A 21,072-nucleotide genomic window follows, 5' to 3' on the forward strand; every position below is an offset into this window, starting at 1 on the left:
TTTCTTCTGAATAAAATATTTGAATCGCAGAAGAACAAAATTGATAGTTGCAAGGTAATTCCACCAGCTGGGACTTAATTAAATTTTTTATAGCGCCTAAGTTTTAAGTGTCAGCAAATGTACACTATTATCTGTCATATGGTTTTCTAGTGGTGTTGGTGAATTAATTTTGGAAATTTTAATTTCTGATTTTTCCCCCCATGTAATCACTTCTGTAGTTTTCTATGTTGTGTCTTGTGTTCTGTTGTTTGTTTTTGAGTTTTTTATGCAATGTCATGTTATTTCGACTTATGAGTTTGAATATCCCTTTGATATCTTTCGCCTCTATTTTGCTGTACAGTATCTGGAGTCGTTTTCACAAAAAAACTTACGACTAAGATTTAGTGTAAGTATACTGAATTGTTCATGACTAACGATCAATCTTAGTCGTAAGTTTTTTTGTGAAACCGACTCCTGATCTTTACATCACTGAATTTTACTCCTTACTTGGATTATTTTTGTGTGAAATTATATCCAGTTTATGCTCACGAAATCACTTCCTTGATTGCAGGAACAAATTGGTACCACATCTTATTTTTTTATTTTGATCCCCAGCCAGTTTCAACAAAAAAGATTCAAATTGGGTCTTATTGCTTTTAAACAAAGTATGCAGCTTTTTACAAGTAAGAGTGAAGACTTAAGTCATCTCAGGGACAGTATAATGTGTCAGGGATGGGATGACATGTTGTACTGCTGTCTGGTATCTTGCATGAAATTCAGAATTTTTGCATAGCATTTTAGTCTCATAAAAAGCATTGGTTCATTTTAATATCACCCCCTTTTGTGGGAAAAATTTGGTTGATTATATAGGGAATCACTGAAGCATGACTGGAGCGGGCCCCCCCTTAGGTCAGTCAGCGGGCCCCCCTTAGGAAAAGTTCTGGATCCGCCACTGCTCACATTTAAATGTTCTCAACAAGAATGTGCTTGTAGTATTTCCTACTGGGTATGAAAATCCCCCCTCCCCCATTCCTGTGTTCTCAAACAATTTTGTACAATTCTACTCCCCTCCTTGTAATCCTATTCTACTGTTTCCCTGTTCATACTATGAATTTACTTTAAGATGAAACTTTAACCAATATCATTCAGAGAAACCCTGCTAATGTTATCTCTATTCAATATATAATAAACTTTCTTCTGACATATACCAAGACAAGCAAGATCGTAAATATTAGAAACAAAATATTCATCTTTCACAATTTGTAGGAAAAATTCTATTAGATTGAAGATTTTAGTGGTTTCATTATGGTCAAGGTTTTAGAGAAATGACCAGCAGAATGAAAAAAGTTGTAACTCAATTATTATTTCTTATTTGATCAACCAAGAATTGACCTTTCTCCAAATCAATTCTTCTGGACAACATAAAAAACTCATTCAAGCACTTGAATTAGAACATCAAAATAAAATACAGGATTGTTTCTGTTGCCAGGCAACGGACAGTAAAGTTTATAATTCATTTTAACCAATATTATTCTGTATAATGCCAGACCATGGACATTCTAAATTGTTTCCAAGTTCAAAGTTGTTCCTCATTACGATGGATTTATTTTACTTGTCCACTAAAAGAAAAAATAATTTAGAAAATGCCAGTTATAATGTACGGGTCAATAGCTCTGGTCAGTTCCGAACTGTCTACTAGGAAATGAAAGTCATTTGTATGCATGCCTAAGAAATAGTTAGTGAAATTCAAAACGACAGTTTCACAATTCTATTGTTGACCGCCCTAGGGAAGAAAATTGGTATTGAAATTTTCTGAACTGACAAGTTCTTATTTTGAATCTTAATTTCTGTATCTGTCTGTTCAGAATTAATCATTAAGGATTTTTTTTTCCTTTCTCAGAAATTGACATTTTCAAATGGTCACTCAAATTAGATTTCATGCTGGTAGTGAAGCCCTTAATTAACAAGCGTGTTATTTTCAATGTTAGAGACTTAAATGGACTTTCAGTCGATATATCTGATGTTTTGTTACAAAACTAAATGTAATTTGTTCTGGCGATGTATAGGCACAAACTACTGACCAGTGCTTCAATTAAGAGATTTTTATTTGGCTTTACGTGGGTAGTTGTAAATGTGAAAATAAATTTACCATTTTGTTTTGCATTTTTTAGCTTAATTTGAGGTTTATATTTTATTATTTTCCTCTGACATTTCTGACAGTGATGATAATAATAACATTTCTTTCATCCATTTGTTGAATACCATAAACTGCACAATATTCCTTATATACTAAGGGTTAAACTTTGTCTGCTATGAGTGTTCTGTAGAGCATCTTCCCTCCCGCTGAACATATGCCTTTGACAGCAGTTGAAGAAGCACTTTTGAAGTTTTATGATAAGGTATAATCCACTTGTGGTGTGACTCAGATTTTGAATTTGAAATTAAAAAAATGTTTTTAATTTTAAAATCTAAAAAATCTTCCTATTTTAAAATATATTCAAATTTTCAACCTTAAACACTTTACACATACTTCTTTAAAATGCATTTCATTTAAACATTAGAGAAAAGAGGTATGGGTCAGGAAGACTTGAACACTGATTCAAAGGAAAAATACTCTCAAGAAGTTTTAAATTTTTTCTCTAGGAGCCAAACTGACAAAATGTAAATACTTTGTATTGACATTTTGGGAAGAATCTGTCAAAAGTTAGGGGTCTAGCAAAATTTTCAGTTAAGCATTGGCTATTGACCCCCTGTAAAACCAATTCCTCTCACTCTTTTAGGACATGTACCTACTTAAATAAAACCATGATAACTTAATTTTTGAAAAAGTAAATCACTATAAGATGGACTTACTGAATACATGTTTGTTTTGTTCAGCAAAAAAGGGATATATATTGGAAAATGACTATATATCGAAGGAGCAACAGTTGGCTGTTCCTCATCTTGATGTTTTCTGCAATGAGACAAACACTTTCAGTAAATTTAATTATTATACTTTGTACTCTCAATAGTTTTCTTCACCAAATTATTTGTATCTTTATATTCAATGTAAGAAAATTTTTGTTCTTCCCTAGCTGGGATTCAAACTCGTGCTTTTAAAAATGAGATATATAAATATGGCACCCTGAAATCACCAAGCATTTTATGCCCAGCCCGCTAGACCACTCATACTCAAACACCTATGAATTACTTTATGACGTCATTCTATTGGAATTTTTTGTCTACACTTTACAGCTTGAGAATATATTTTTATTTCTGTTGATTTTAGAAAGTTACAGCCTGTCTTACTGAATGAATCTCTATTGCCAGAAGAATCAGACTACAGTTAAATTTTGGGAATACTTTAAGTACAAATATAGCTGTATATGAAATTTGAACAATTTTATCATCTGGAGCCTTTATTTTTTTATTGAACTTTTTAAAAGAAGATTATTTGATTAATCTTAAATTTGAACAGCCAGTAGACCTATGTCATTGAACTCCCCAAAATCAATTGAAACTGAATTAAAAAAAGTCTCGAGCGTTTTTTAATGAAAAATAAAATGTTATACAGTTCTCTAGAGGGCCATCTTCAGACATCAGCTTGTATGTTAGACATATGTAAATTTGACAACAAGTCTACCAGTCAGATACTGTAATTCTTTCTTTTTTCTCCTTATAATTTTTGCATGGAGATTTCATTAAGATGTGATGAATTACTGATAAAAATTTAAAGGGAGGTAATTTCCCCAAGGCATTAATCGAAGGTTTTTTCGTTAAACTTTAAAAAGATTTTAAAAGATTATCTATTTTGATGAGGAAAACAATCTGCATAGAATGGCTTGTTTTCTAGTTATAGACAGTTCACTCAAATCTTATTGGTGATTTAACATGTGATGTGATGGTCTCAGTTGTGATGTTAAAGGATAGATTTTATGTCAGTTGAAAAAAAAAGAGAATGAGTTGAAAAAAGTAGTATTTGAAACACATACAAAATAAAGTTAGAAAAGACTTGATAATGGGCTGAATTCTAAATGTTAGGATTGAAAATTGGACATATACAAAATTTTATATTTCTCTGTCAAATCCAAAATGGCTGCCATATAGCTTTAACTCAGGCGATTTCACCCATTTGACCATACAGACAACACATTATAAATCTTAGTGCCAATTCAAATCAACTTATAAGATTATTATTGACACCCCAAAAAAAATCCAGCCTGACAATTTGCAGGAGTTTAGACTGTTATGGCCTACTTTTTACAGTTTCTGTATGTTAGGTTCAGTCTTGGGAAGACTTGTGAATATACTGGTAGTATTCCCCTTAGAAATGTAATCTGTTACCCTTTTCATTTATAATACTGTGCTGGTATGTACTCCACTTCTGTAATACTACTGGGATAGAAAGATGCATAGCTTAAACATTTATAAAGCTCATACAGCAATAAAAACATTCAACATTAACAGTTTCAATGGTAAATGTTTAGAAACTTTCTAACTAATGAACCTAAATTTGGTTCATGCAAAAATAAAGTTTGATAAAAAATTGTAGAGAAAACTTCACATGCCAAGGACAGAGAAAGACACTACCCACTTTAATTATTCTTGTCTGCACTGGCCATTGTTAAAATGCTACGGCATGTGCATAATTGAATGCATCTAACATTTGTATTTGACAAGTTTTGTTCAGTTTTGATTATTTAATGCTTTTTTATTACTATGCCTTTGTTGCACCGTCCTGGATTAGAATTCTAATAATTCAAAAAAAGAGTTGAAAGTTTAGCCGTGGGACAATTTGTGCCAATAAATAATTAAAGCTTGGAATTTTTCTTGGATTTCAGTTTCCACTGTTTGTGACAGCTAAAATGATGCATTGTGTTATTTAACGAAATTTTGATAAATTGTCTAAATTAAAATTTTCATTGTTTGACATGAGTCATTTGAATTGGACATGTTTTCCAGTCATTTCCTTCAAGATATTATTGATCTCCTCATTGCCATAACCATTTTAGTTGCAACAATGCAGTTTATTTTCATTAAATTTTATCAGTTGAACTAAAATTTATTAAAATAATGACAGTTTTGACTAATCTTCAGATTTTAACCTAATCAGATTGCAGCATTACCGTAATCAAACAAACATCTGCAGCCTTTAAAACTATCGATTGTCAAAGCGATAAATTTACAGTGGAAAATTCTTCCATAACGCTTGGATAAAGATATCGCTAAAATTAAGGCAACACTAATTTCTTAGAAAATTTGATATTTGATATCACCAACTTTTTATAGCAGTTTGACCAATAACTATTATCATTTATATGCATCTTGGATTAAATGTAAAACTAAACCATTAAATTTGATAGTGGCGTCCTAAATCATGTAATAATCAAAGCAAATCGGAAACAACAGCCCATTAAGTCCGACAATATAAACCTTATCAGGGCTTTCAAATTGTCGGCAAAATTAAATTTCAAACTTAATGAAAAATTTGATTGTGTTTGTTCAAAATGTTTGTGACAGAAAATTTTAGACGTTCTTTATTTAACGAAGACTGATAAGGTTTACAAGCACAAAACTAGATAGAAACTTTATTGTGCTTATAAAAAATTCAAATGTTTTCTAAAAGTGTACACATTATAGAATAGAAAAACTTTCAGACTTAGAATTAAACATGTCTTGGGAAATTAGTTGTCTGTCATGGTTAACTCTCACTTGGTTTACATTTTCATCAGTAGGAGTTCATAATTTCTAGTGCTCTAAAAAAACAACTAGTTCCTGAGTGAATATACCATACAATTTTTTTCATCAATTGGTGACCGTCATAGATATAGATTGACCTCTAAATGGTCCTATTAAGCCTTAATATTTAAAGTTTAAGTATTACAAAATTAATTTATTTTTCTACAAAAGTTGCAAAATATGCTTATTTTGGCACAATTTTGTAAGTAAGTAATATTGAGGACATGCAAGTACCTAAAATTTACACTAAAGATGTTGTCCATATAGACAAAGATTGTGAATTATTTATTAGATACTTACAAATGTGCTCTATATTTTGGGATCAAAAATCTTTTTGAAAATTGCCCAAAAATATTGATGCATATTTTCAAAAAATGGTGTAGAAGGGGTATTAAGAGCACAGGTCTCACTGGCAATCATACCACATCTTCTTTCTGCAAAAAAATCCTACATTTATAGTATCCAAATGGATTATAAAATATATGGTTTTTCTGTGTGTTACAGAAGGCAGAAGCAGGTCTGATATACCCGGCTCTGTCTTTTCATCTGTCTTCTATGGAAGAGAATAATTTTATACTTCTCCACAGCGTTATAATGATGAGTTGTAGTAAGTGAGCAATCTTTACAACATTTTTGAACCATGAATTCAAATGTTCAACAAATATCATATTTTGTATAGGCTTTGTATACAGAGATTGGCAAAACCTCCAAATCAAATATTCATGAATATGAGAGTTTTCAGCAATTAATAAAAAAAAATTGTTACCTACGAAAGTAAATGAATCCACAGTACATTGAAATCTTACTTTAGAAGTAAAAATTTAAGTTCAAAATTTTGCTGTATAAGTCTCTGTCTTTTAATGACCTTATAATGTTGTTATGTTGGTATAAGCTTAGACGTGGTGCCACATTTTTTTTTTTGTAATGTCAAAAGGTAGAATGCAGAATGTGAGGTATAGGATTGCTAATCCTGCGATAGAGACAATAACAGAATGTGAGGTATAGGATTGCTAATCCTGCGATAGAGACAATAACAGAATGTGAGGTATAGGATTGCTAATCCTGCGATAGAGACAATAACAGAATGTGAGGTATAGGATTGCTAATCCTGCGATAGAGACAATAACAGAATGTGAGGTATAGGATTGCTAATCCTGCGATAGAGACAATAACAGAATGTGAGGTATAGGATTGCTAATCCTGCGATAGAGACAATAACAGAATGTGAGGTATAGGATTGCTAATCCTGCGATAGAGACAATAACAGAATGTGAGGTATAGGATTGCTAATCCTGCGATAGAGACAATAACAGAATGTGAGGTATAGGATTGCTAATCCTGCGATAGAGACAATAACAGAATGTGAGGTATAGGATTGCTAATCCTGCGATAGAGACAATAACAGAATGTGAGGTATAGGATTGCTAATCCTGCGATAGAGACAATAACAGAATGTGAGGTATAGGATTGCTAATCCTGCGATAGAGACAATAACAGAATGTGAGGTATAGGATTGCTAATCCTGCGATAGAGACAATAACAGAATGTGAGGTATAGGATTGCTAATCCTGCGATAGAGACAATAACAGAATGTGAGGTATAGGATTGCTAATCCTGCGATAGACACAATAACAGTATGTGAGGTATAGGATTGCTAATCCTGCGATAGACACAATAACAGAATGTGAGGTATAGGATTGCTAATCCTGCGATAGAGACAATAACAGAATGTGAGGTATAGGATTGCTAATCCTGAGATAGACACAATAACTCTTCATAAAGCATCATATTTCAGAAATAAAAAACTTGTCCATTCGATCTGAGGTTTCTGTCTGACATTTGTCCTTGGCCTCATTTTCATGATGCAATGGTCAACATTAGGTTTTCAAGATGAGATTTTTATTTATCAGATGAAATAAGCTACAGGTCAACTATATTTGGTATAAGGAATGATTGTATGGTGTACATGTTTGTCTTACAGAGTTTATCTGACTAATAGCATTTTATGTTTCATTGGTCTTTGTTAATTTCCTTATACTCTGTTACTTAGATAATATAAGTAATTGTATAACATTATTCAATGGCTAAAGAATGATCGTATAGTGTATGATGTGTAACAGGGTTCATCTAACATTGACCTAATTTTCATGGTTCACCAGTTAACATGAAATTTTTCACGATATGTTCTATTTCTCAGATACTATAAAGTAGGAGTACTTAAGCAATGCTTTGTTGATTTACATAGATTCAAAATTGACAAAGATATATTACACACATTTGATTTATATAAGGTCCTCCTCCCTGACCACGGAAAATCATGAAGAATTAAACTATCACATAAATAAATTCAAAATAACAGACATTGTCAAGATTGTTGTAGTAAAATAAAAAAAATTGACATCTAGATGATTTTGTATGTTTCTCCCCTAAAATCTCACCATGCACTACAATTAATTTTATCAGCATTGCAACCTTTTAAGCTCACCTGACCTGAAAGGTCAAGTGAGCTTTTCTCATCACTTGGCGTCCGTCGTCCGTCGTCCTGCGTCCGTCGTCCGTAAACTTTTACAAAAATCTTCTCCTCTGAAACTACTGGGCCAAATTCTACCAAACTTGGCCACAATCATCCTTGGGGTATCTAGTTTAAAAAATGTGTGGCGTGACCCGTCAAACCAACCAAGATGGCCGCCATGGCTAAAAATAGAACATAGGGGTAAAATGCAGTTTTTGGCTAATAACTCAAAAACCAAAGCATTTAGAGCAAATCTGACGTAGGGTAAAATGGTTGATCAGGTCAAGATCTATCTGCCTTGAAATTTTCAGACGAATCGGACAACCTGTTGTTGGGTTGCTGCCTGTGAAATGGTTATTTTAAGGAAATTTTGCAGTTTTTAGCTCACCTGGCCCGAAGGGCCAAGTGAGCTTTTCCCATCACTTTGCGTCCGTCGTCCGTCGTCGTCCGTCGTCCGTCGTTGTCGTCGTCCGTCGTCGTTAACTTTTACAAAATTCTTCTCCTCTGAAACTACTGGGCCAAATTAAACCAAACTTGGCCACAATCATCATTGGGGTATCTAGTTTAAAAAATGTGTGGCGTGACCCGGCCAACCAACCAAGATGGCCGCCATGGCTAAAAATAGAACATAGGGGTAAAATGCAGTTTTTGGCTTATAACTCAAAAATCAAAGCATTTAGAGCAAATCTGACATGGGGTAAAATTGTTTATTAGGTCAAGATCAATCTGCCCTGCAATTTTCAGATGAATCGGACAACCCATTGTTGGGTTGCTGCCCCTGAATTGGTAATTTTAAGGAAATTTTGCTGTTTTTGGTTATTATCTTGAATATTATTATAGATAGAGATAAACTGTAAACAGCAATAATGTTCAGCAAAGTGAGATTTACAAATAAGTCAACATGACCGAAATGGTCAGTTGACCCCTTTAGGAGTTATTGCCCTTTATAGTCAATTTTTAACCATTTTTCGTAAATCTTAGTAATCTTTTACAAAAATCTTCTTCTCTGAAACTACTGGGCCAAATTAAACCAAACTTGGCCACAATCATCATTGGGGTATCTAGTTTAAAAAATGTGTGGCGTGACCCGGCCAACCAACCAAGATGGCCGCAACAGCTAAAAATAGAACATAGGCGTAAAATTCAGTTTTTGCCTTACAACTCAAAAACCAAAGCATTTAGAGCAAATCTGACAGTAGTAAAATTGATTATCAGGTCAAGATCTATCTGCCCTGAAATTTACAGATGAATCGGACAACCTGTTGTTGGGTTGCTGCCCCTGAATTGGTAATTTTAAGGAAATTTTGCTGTTTTTGGTTATTTATCTTGAATATTATTATAGATAGAGATAAACTGTAAACAGCAATAATGTTCAGCAAAGTAAGATTTACAAATAAGTCAACATGACTGAAATGGTCAGTTGACCCCTTTAGGAGTTATTGCCCTTTATAGTAAATTTTTAACCATTTATTGTAAATCTTAGTAATCTATTACAAAAATCTTCTCCTCTGAAACCACTGGGCCAAATTAAACCAAACTTGGCCACAATCATCTTTGGGGTATTTAGTTTAAAAAATGTGTGGCGTGATCCGGTCAACCAACCAAGATGGCCGCCACGGCTAAAAATAGAACATAGGGGTAAAATTCAGTTTTTGGCTTATAACTCAAAAACAAAAGCGTTTAGAGCAAATCTGACATGTAGTAAAATTGATAATCAGGTCAAGATCTATCTGCCCTGAAATTTTCAGATGAATCGGACGACCTGTTGTTGGGTTGCTGCCCCTGAATTGGTAATTTTAAGGAAATTTTGCTGTTTTTGGTTATTATCTTGAATATTATTATAGATAGAGATAAACTGTAAACAGCAATAATGTTCAGAAAAGTAAGATTTACAAATAAGTCAACATGACTGAAATGGTCAGTTGACCCCTTTAGGAGTTATTGCCCTTTATAGTCAATTTTGAACCATTTTTTGTAAATCTTAGTTATCTTTTACAAAAATCTTCTCCTCTGAAACTACTGGGCCAAGTTCATTATAGATAGAGATAATTGTAAGCAGCAAGAATGTTCAGTAAAGTAAGATTTACAAACACATCACCATCACCAAATTTGAAAACACAATTTTGTCATGAATCCATCTGCGTCCTTTGTTTAATAGACCAAGGTGAGCGACACAGGCTCTTTAGAGCCTCTAGTTGGTTATTATCTTGAATACTATTATAGATAGAGATAAACTGTAAACAGCAGTAATGTTCAGCAAAGTAAGACCTACAAATAAGTCAACATGACCAAAATTGTCAGGTGACCCCTTAAGGAGTTATTGCCCTTTATAGTAAATTTTTAACAACTTTTCGTCATTTTTTGTAACTTTTCTAAAAATCTTCTTCTCCAAAACTACTTTGCCAAATTTAACCAAACTTGGCCACAATTATCATTGTGGTTTATAGTTTAAAAAATGTGTCTGATGACCCAGCCTGCCAAACAAAATGGCCGACATGGCTAAAATTAGAACATAGTGGTAAAATGCAGTTTTTGCTTTATATCTTTGAAACTAAGACATTTAGGGCAAATCTTTCAAGATTTAAATGTCCATCAGAATAAGATATATCCCCTCACAAATTTTGAGTTGAAGCGGACAACCTGTTGTTGGGTTGCTGCCCTAAAATTGGTGATTTTAAGGAAATTTTGCAGTTTTTGGTTATTATCTTGAATACTATTATAGATAGAGATAAACTGTAAACAGCAATAATGTTCAGCAAAGTAAGATCTACAAATAAGTCAGCATGATCAGAATTGTTAGAGGACCCCTTAAGGAGTTAATGCCCTTTATAGTCAATATTGAACAACTTTTCGTCATTTTTGTAACTTGTATAAAAATCTTTTCTAAAACGACTTGGCCAAATTTAACCAAACTTGGCCACAATCATAATATTAGGGTATCTATTTTTTTAAAAAGTGTCTAATGACCCCGCCTACCAACGAAGATGGCCGACATCAGTAAACACATTAACAGGTGAGCGACACAGGCTCTTGAGAGCCTCTAGTTATTTGAATTCATAAAGAGGAATCTAGACAACATATTAAGGTAAATTTTCAACCTTTCTAATAACATTCAATGAAGCATTGGGCATAACTGTTTTCATTATAAAATGAAATTTCTATTTTATTTGTATTCATTTATTTTGAGTTTTTTGAAAAATTATTCTTGAGGATTTTTATGAGGCCTCTATATGTGTATAGTTTTTTAGCTCACCTGGCCTAAAAGGCCATGTGAGCTTTTCTCATCACTTGGCGTCCGTCGTCGTCGTCGTCGTCGTCGACGTCGTCGTCGTCGTCGTTAACAATTTTTCAAACATCTTCTCCTCTGAAACTACTGAATGGATTTGAATGAAACTTAACATGATTGTTCCTTAGTATATCCTGCACAAAATGTGCACTTCGATTTTTGATCCGTCAAAAAACATGGCCGCCGTTACTTAAAATAGAACATAGGGGTCAAATGCAGTTTTTGGCTTATATCTCAAAAACGAAAGCATTTAGAGCAAATCTGACAAGGGGTAAACATGTTCATTAGGTCAAGATCTATCAGCCCTGAAATTTTCAGATGAATCAAACAAACCATTGTTGGGTTGCTGCCACTTAATTGGTAATTTTAAGGAAATTTTGCAGTTTTTGGTCATTATCTTGAATATTATTATAGATAAAGATAAACTGTAAACAGCAAAAAAGATCAGCAAAGTAAGATCTACAAATAAGTTAATATGACCAAAATTGTCAATTGACCCCTTAAGGGGTTATTGTCCTTTAATGACAATTTTTCACAATTTGTTCATCATATTTGCTAACTTTAAAAAATCTTCTCCTCTGAAACTACTGAATGGATTTGGTTAAAACTTAGCATGATTGTTCCTTAGATTATCCTGCACAATGTGTGTGCTTTGATTTTTGATCCGTCAAAAAACATGGCCGCCGTTACTTAAAATAGAACATAGAATCAAATGCAGTTTTTGGCTTATATCTCAAAAACGAAAGCATTAAGAGCAAATCTGACATGGAGTAAAAATGTTCATTAGGTCAATATCTATCAGCCCTGAAATTTTCAGATGAATCAAACATCCAATTGTTGGGTTGCTGCCACTTAATTGGTAATTTTTTAGGAAATTTTGCAGTTTTTGGTCATTATCTTGAATATTATTATAGATAAAGATAAACTGTAAACAGCAAAAATGATCAGCAAAGTAAGATCTACAAATAAGTCAATTTGACCAAAATTGTCAATTGACCTCTTTAGGAGTTATTGCCCTTTAAAGACTTTTTTCACAATTTGTTCATCATGTTGACTTACTTTAAAAAAATCTTCTCTTTTGAAATTGCTGTATCAATTTCAGCCAAACTTAGGCTAAATGAGTTTCAGAGTTTCAGAGTATCTAGTATAAATTTTATATTTCATTTCCTTGTATGTCAAGAAACATAGCTCCTATGGCTAAAATAGAACATAGGAGAAAATTATTTTTTTTTGCTTTTGAAGAAAATAGGACGATTCAAAGAACATTTAAATAAATTGAAAAGCCAAAACAATCATTGATGAGAGATTAAACCAAAAAAATTCAGGTGAGCGATTCAGGCTCTTGAGAGCCTCTTGTTTGTTTTTTTTTTTTTATCTCATAGATAATTAAAAGTAAAAGAGATGCAATGGTTTAAATTTTCAACATTTTTAAAAATAATTTAAGGGTTAGAAATAGTTCTATTTCAATAGTGAAACTAAGACACTAAGAAGCAGTGGGCCTCTAGTTGTATGTAATCAATGACTTCCAATTATATGACATTGCTCTCATTATTGAAAAAGTGGCCTTAAAAACCATTAAAAATTTGTATTTTTGGGAATTGAATGAAATTTAAGAACTCCAACAGCACTTGTCAGTTGAGTGCATTCATCCTCCATTGGGAATTAATGATTTTAACATCCATACATTTATGTTGCTTAGATCAATTTTCTAAATTTTGACATGATTTCTTTTTTATATAATGAGTTTTCTTTACTGTAGAGAATATTAGTTGTGCTTTAACATAAATAGACTGATTATGACCCATGTCTGTAAACATTGTTGGTATGTTTATACCATACAATTAAATAACAGTGACCTCTCAATGCTGTGTTGTCTTTAACTATGAATTACATGTTCATAGATTTGGGGGAATTTTTGTAGCAGAAATAAGCATTCCATAAGTTTTGTTTATTTGAACAGAAAATTCCTCTCAAGTGGAAGTAACAACTTCTTTGTGTTTTCTTCAATGATAGCGGTAACATATTTTTTATCAGGGTAAATTTTATGGACAGAAAAAAAAAGTTTTCAAAATAAAGCACGAATACTTTGCATGTTACTTAATCACATTTCTTTTATTGATAAATGACTATAGATAATGTGATCCCTAAGGATGATAGGTTAGAGCGAATGTGACAGGTCAATGTCATCTTGTTCATTCCCTCAAATCTTCCCCTGGGTACAAATAGACCTAATAGTATGTAATAATATTCTTTTATCCAAGATATGTTTGGATGCAGGTCATTCTCACAATATGATCAATACCTGTGACCGCTAGTTGTCAATTAAGTAAATAATGCACTTTCACAAAGGTCCCTTGGATACAGGTAGACTGATGTGATGAATATATAGAACACATGGCTTCTGAAACTCTTTGGTATCGGAACATGTTGACAACATAGACCCATCAAGCTTTAGGGTCTCTTCATACAGGTTTGCTAATGTCATCAGTAGAGGTTTTGTGAATTTACTACATATATCATTCTCTCACTGAGGCCTCGTTGTACAAAAAAGATATTGACTACATTGAACAAACTGTCTCTGAGAACTTTTTATGCCCCACCTACGATAGTAGAGGGGCATTATGTTTTCTGGTCTGTGCGTCCGTTCGTCCGTCCATCTGTTCGTTCGTTTGTCCGTCCGTTCATTCGTTCGTTCGTTCGTCTGTCCGTCTGTCCCTCTTCAGGTTAAAGTTTTTGGTCAAGGTAGTTTTTGATGAAGTTGAAGTCCAATCGACTTCAAACTTAGTATACATGTTCCCTATGATATGATCTTTCTAATTTTAATGCCAAATTAGAGGGTTTACCCCAATTTCACGGTCCACTGAACATAGAAAATGATAGTGCGAGTTGGGCATTCGTGTACTGGGGACACATTCTTGTTATATATGTTACTTCATATATTATTTGAAAACCTTGGCATCTCAGGGCACATTGTACATGTACTTGGCAATTAATAACTTCTTGTATACTTCAGTACCTGGGTACATGTTATAGACAATAACAACATAGACAACTTAAACACTTTGTTACCTGGGTACATGTTATTGAAAAAAAACCAACATCGACAACTTAAACACTTTGGCATGTAATTGGCAAAAATAAAATAGACTGCTTGTACACTTTGGCACCTGGATGCATGTTATTGACAATAAAAATATAGAATACTTTAACACTTTGGCACCTGGGTACATGTTATGCCAATAACTGCATAGACTGTTTGAACACTTAAAACATCTGGGTACATGTTATTGGCAAAAAAACATAAACTACTTTAACACTTTGGCATCTTGGTACAGGCTATTGTCATTAACAACATAGATTACCTTAACACTTTGGCACTTGGATTCATGTTATTGCTGAAAACAACATAGACTACTTGAACACTTTGGCATCTTGGTACATGTTATTGGCAAAAACAACATAAGTTACTTGAACACTTTGGAAACTGGGTACAGGCTGTTGGCAAAAACAACATAGACTACTTGAAAACTTTGGCATCTTGGTATAGAAGAGGGACGAAAGATACCAGAGGGAGAGTCAAACTCATAGATAAAAAATAAACTGACAACTACAAAAATTAAAAATAAAAAGACAAACAGACAAATAATAGTACAAAATACACAACATAGAAAACTAAAGATTAAGGAACACGAACCCCACCAAAAACTTGGAGTGATATCAGGTGCTCCGGAAGGGTAAGCAGATCCTGCTCCACATGTGGCAACCGTCGTGTTGCTTATGTTATTACAAATACAGTAAATAGTCTAATTTGGTAGGTCACGTTCGTGAAAAGGGAAAGGGTATTGTAGTTACGACATAAGAAACATATCCAATATCATTTGTGAAACAGTTATATCATAACGGTCAACCAACTCGTTATGGCGTCCATAAAATTTACAAAGAGATGATTTCAACCTCACCATTTGGAACTCTTGGTTTAATTAAGCTGCCTTGTGAGTAGCAATCCTCTATCAAGGAAATCATGATTGGAAATACAAGCCCAGGAATATCGTATCAATTGTGAGATATACACTCCATATGCAGGCGCTGAATGTTGCTACATAGAAATGGAAAGTTCACAATTGGGAAGCTGAAATCATCTCTTTTGTCGTAAAGTTTGTTTTCAACCAAACCTCATTGTCAATTTCTAGATGTAAGTCAAGATATGAGGCAGACTTAGCTGTATCTGTAGTATCCTTTATCTCCAGGGGATAGATTTGTCAACATAGGCACCTAATTTTGTATTATTTAGTGAGAGAACATCATCTATATAGCGGAACATAAAGTTAAAGGATAATTGCTAACTTCTTATCTTTCTTCCTAAGAAGTTTCTGTATGCAGTCAGCCTTAAATAATAAAGAAACAAGTTGGCAAGAAGTGGGGCACAATTGGTTCCTATTGGAATTTCGACAGTCTGTTGAAAAACTTGTCCTCCTAACGAAACAAATATGTTGTCAATCAAGAAATCAGGCATCTTGAGAATGTCAGTTTCAGAGAATTTTTGTTTGAATAAGAGTGATTCTTTAAGGAATAGGATTTATCACTCCCCAAGACAAGATACTTGTATCTACGTTCATCATTCTTTTGAATGAATCAAAGCAATACCAACTCTTTCAATTTGTCTTTTAGTTTGGAATGTGGAATACTTGTGTTAAGTGTAGAAAAGTCAAATGTTTTGATACTATTATAAGATGAGAGAGTCTTAGATTGGATGTACTCTAAAATATCTTTGGAACTGTTTAGTATCCACAAAAGGTTATTGGAAATAACAACATACAAATTGACCATTGACTTTAAATAGATAGTCCTAGATAGTAGAATTTATATATTTAATTTTCAGTTTATTACTGAAGAGGGATTTGAAATTATTTTGTTAGTTCTACTGATTTGAACAAAATATGTTTATCACCTTTTCCATTATTCTTCAATGAATAAGATTGGGTAACTGTATAGTACTGTATACTCTAATATATTTTATTTACATTAAAATCATGGACAACAGAACCGACTAAAATGTCTTCAAATTGTAAAAAACTTCCTGTTTATGACTTAATATGGTGTTATCAAATAACAAGACCTTGCTAGATTTTTTTATGGATTGATATACAGATACACCAGTTATTTGGTCAATATCAAATATGTTTACAATCCTAATTCTAACTAATTATCTACAGTGAAAATTTTAGCTCAGTTTCAGTAATTTGAGTTTTCTGTTCATTGGGTATGAATTTGTTTGATAAAGTACACCATCAATGATGAATTTTTAGTTGAAGAAAATGATTTCAGGATATTATAATTAAAGGTTAAATTATTAACAGTTATTAAACACAATGTCAGGTTACAATATTTGTTGGTTCCTGTTAAACCAGCCAACGGCTAAAATGACTACTTTAATAATTGTAAATAGTTTGAACATTAAAAATTTAGTACAAACAAAACAAACATATTTTTTAGTTGTGTTTAATTGTCTGAATAAGGTTTTGGTTTTTAGTTGACCTCTTTGATGTGAACTGAATAATAAATAATGAACTTACAACATCACTTTTGAGAAAATGATGAGTGACATGTTGTCAGCATGTACAGTCATTGCACCATGCATACAGAGAATAGTACAGCCAGTAGAACAACTTCGTTCAGTGTAGAGACTGTATGCTTTCAAACATTTCTAACAAACAAATTTCATAACAAATGTTCACGAGGTATTCCTACCATTTTTACCAGTTAAAAAAAAGAAATTCAAAAATTCTATACTTTGACAATCCAGCACTCAGTCAAACGGTCGTATTTTACAATTAAGAGAGCCAAAATTGATCCCCTGACCTACTTGTGTACAGCTCAGACAACAAATATTGGTTGATATAATTCAGAAGTTGAATGAATGAAATAAGAATATAAATTGGTCCATTGCACAATGGTACATGTACAATGATCGTAAAATAGTAAGTGATTAAAGATCACATCTTGTCATCTCTGGAATTTTACAGCTTTCTACCAGTATGTATAAGGTACAAGTTTTGCTCATTGTTGAAGGCTGTACAGTAACCTGTTGTTCACTTCCTTTTTGAATAGATGTCTCATTGGCAATCATACTCCATCTTTTATATTTATTTATTCAATCAAAGCAAAAGTCACCTTTAAAGTATAAATGAACCCTTAATGAATATCTTATATTTCAGATTAGATAAAGAATATGAGTGCAGCAAAAATGGTTGCTGACTCCACTCAAGGAGATCTGGATGAACCGAAGAAAAAGAGGAAGAGGAAGAAAGAAAATCTGAAGAAAAAGTCAAAGAAATTGAAGAAAAGAGATAGCAGAAAGGGAAAGGTATCAAGATTTTATAAATAGTGATAGATTAGATTAAATGTAAAAAAAGCTTTGTTCAATCTCTATGAAATTATTCATAATTTGAAATTAGAATATAACCATTAGTCTTATTAGATTATTAGGAAAAAACAAGATTTTGGAGGCATTTATCATTTTATCCGTGATTTCTAGTTAGCTCATCTATGGTATAACAGTAACTGATTAAAGAAGCCGGAGAACTCATTTAAAGTCCTTAGGATCCATGTGTTAGTAATAATAATTGAAAGGCATTTGACTTGGAAGACAAATTATTATTTTTTTGTCAAATGTGCATATTGGTCATAAAAATGTAATAAATTAACAGAAAAACTTGTGAAATATTGTAATAAAAAGTTATTTTCAAAATGATATGGTTCTTTTCTTTAAGGATTGACATTAAATTCTTGTAATAAAGCCCTCTGAAAGTTATTTTCTGTAAATGTAATTGGCATTTATTTTCTATGTATTTAAGAATCCTATTGTTTCCTTGGAACAAGCCTTTGATGTGAAATAATTATCAACAATTTCACAAATTGAAAATTCTATATGACTGTTTCATTGCTCTCGATAAACTTTAATAAAACTGGAAATTAAAAATTGGTTATTTTAAGTTCCAGAAGAATGGAAATTTCATTGAGATAAAAGATTAATAAAAACAAATAATTCAAGCCATTATGATGATTAAAAAAATTTGATATTCCAATCAGGGGGGATTTCAAATGAAATAACAATGAAAATAGATCGATGGATGTGTATTCAACTTTTTCAGCTTTGAATTGACAATTTATTTGTAGATTTATTGGGAAGTTGATAAATTTTAATTTGTGCCCAGCACGATTTTAAAGACATTTTTATTAAACTCAATTTCCCTCATCGTCCTGGGAATATAAAATGGAAGGCCATTGTGATTCATTTTTTTCATCCAAATGTTAGTTTGCCTTTAATGTAAAATTTAATAAATATTCACCTAGCATATAAAGAGATTTTCAATTTGCATATAGAGATGTTACTTTGAAAAGTACATAAAAATTGATTTTATTTGAATTATAAATCACAGTTGAATTAATTGATAGTGAAAAAGTGTAAAAAATTACTTTTAATCAAAAAAGTTCAAATGAGGGAAATGGCAAAGAAGAGATTTGTTTAGACCGTTAAGTTCCGATGTTTTCGGATCAGCGATTTATTGATATCAATACAAAACATTGCAAAATAGTTAAATGGTTTATCTCATATTTAAATGTACTGAGTTGAATGACTTTAATTAAAGATATCATGACCTTGATCAGTTAAACTTGATTGATTGATAAAACTTTTTTCACATCAGTAGAATCATGTTTTTCAGCAATCAAATGTGAAATTGTCCAAGACAGCAATTTTTCACTTGAAAACACCCATGTAATTAGAAGGAATATTCATAGCTTTGGTTCAAGGTTTTAAAGAAATCCCCTTTAGAATCTAGACTGAACTTAAAAGTGTATAGTAGCATTAAACGAAAACTTCAGTGAACATTTTTCTTTTGCTCCTTTAGAAAGCAAAAAATATCTCTCAGTTGATTTTTTCAGAATAATTGGATCCTGCTTGAAGTCTATAATTCCTGATTTGATCATGAACCATATGAACTTTTACTTTTAAAGGTCAAGGTCACATGGCTTGACACTATGAGAAATAATTTGATTAGCCTTATTAAACTCTACAATTAGAATTCCCAAGTATCATCATACAGTCTTGTGAATTAAATTGTGGTTAAAGGCAATGATGTCAGGTTATTTGGACCGTTAAGTCCTTGGCCTTTCAACTCATGACATTGCCCAGTATTTATAATTATTTTTGAAAAGTACCTGAAAATTGTTTATGTGTTAAACTATATACACATGGGAAAAAAACACCTTCATTTTCCATTTTCTTTTGAAAGAACATCTTTATGAAACTGTTATTTTGACTTTCAACTGAACAGGGAACATCTTAAAAGCTGATGATAGTAAACATCAACATGAAATTGTTTTCCTTTAGTATAGCAGAAAAGAAGATGATGATTCTGACCTTGACCTTGAAAAAGAACTTCAGCCAATAGGTGACTACATAAGGGAACGGTCTGAGATGAATGAAGAAATTTTCCACTGTCTTCGTGGACCAACTTTACAACGCTACATACCAGATGTACTCAAGGTAAATATCTTCACCAATTAAATGATAAAAAATGTATTGTTGGACCAAATTTACAATTCTCCGTCAGGTAACTAGTCCTACTGATTTACAAAAAATGACTTTGTGGATCAGTTGCAATGTAAATTACTAGATTTACTTAGGTTTAAATGGTCAAGATGATTTGATCAGAATTAACAACAACTTAAGAGTATCTATCCTTTTCTTACTGATCAGCAGCCAGAGCTGGACAACATTGTGAACCTGCTAAATGAATATCTATTATCTTCACAGAAGTATAAAAAGTTAGGTAGAGTCTAGTGTTGCCAATTGCTTTTTTATCTCACCTGACCTGAAAGGTCAAGTGAGCTTTTCTCATCACTTGGCGTCCGGTGTACGTTGTCCTTATACTTTTACAAAAATCTTTTCCTCTGAAACTACTTGGCCAAATTTTATCAAACTTGGCCACAATCATCATTGGGGTATCTAGTTTAAAAATGTGTCTGATGACCTGGCCAACCAACTAAGATGGCTGCCATGGCTAAAAATAGTACATAGGGGTAAAAATGTAGATTTTGGCTTATATCTCTGAAACCAAAGCATTTAGAGCAAATCTGATGTGTTGTTAAATTGTTTATCAGAACAAGATCTATCTGCCCTGAAATTTTCAGACAAATCAAACACCATGTTGTTGGGTTGCTGCCCCAGAAATTTTGCAGTTTTTGGTTATTATCGTGAATATTATTATAGATAGAGATAAACATTAAACAGCAATAATGTTCAGCAAAGTAGGATCTACAAATAAGTCAGCATGACCAAAATTATCAGTTGACCCCTTAAGGAGTTATTGCCCTTTATAGTTAATTTTTAACCATTTTTCTAAAATTTTAGTAATCTTTAAAAAAAATCTTGGCCACAATCATCATTGGGGTATCTAGTTTTAAAAATGTGTCAGATGATCTGGCCAACCAACCAAGATGGCCGCCATGGCTAAAAATAGTACATAGGGGTAAAAATGTAGATTTTGGCTTATATCTCTGAAACCAAAGCATT

General features: G+C 32.5%; 1 protein-coding gene across 7 annotated transcripts in view; it reads left to right on the forward strand.

Moving 5' to 3' along the window:
• Positions 1-21,072, forward strand: part of LOC139515255 (protein starmaker-like) — a 107,735-nt gene that overhangs the window by 58,663 nt on the left and 28,000 nt on the right. For all 7 annotated transcript variants that reach the window (XM_071304834.1, XM_071304850.1, XM_071304842.1 and 4 more), the window contains 2 exons: positions 17,711-17,859; positions 19,888-20,043. In XM_071304834.1, the coding sequence (XP_071160935.1) occupies positions 17,725-17,859; positions 19,888-20,043 (291 nt within the window). In that variant the 5' untranslated portion in view covers positions 17,711-17,724. The remainder of the gene's footprint in view (positions 1-17,710; positions 17,860-19,887; positions 20,044-21,072) is intronic.

The sequence above is a fragment of the Mytilus edulis genome, chromosome 1 (assembly GCF_963676685.1).
Source record: "Mytilus edulis chromosome 1, xbMytEdul2.2, whole genome shotgun sequence".
Lineage (NCBI taxonomy): Eukaryota > Metazoa > Mollusca > Bivalvia > Mytilida > Mytilidae > Mytilus > Mytilus edulis.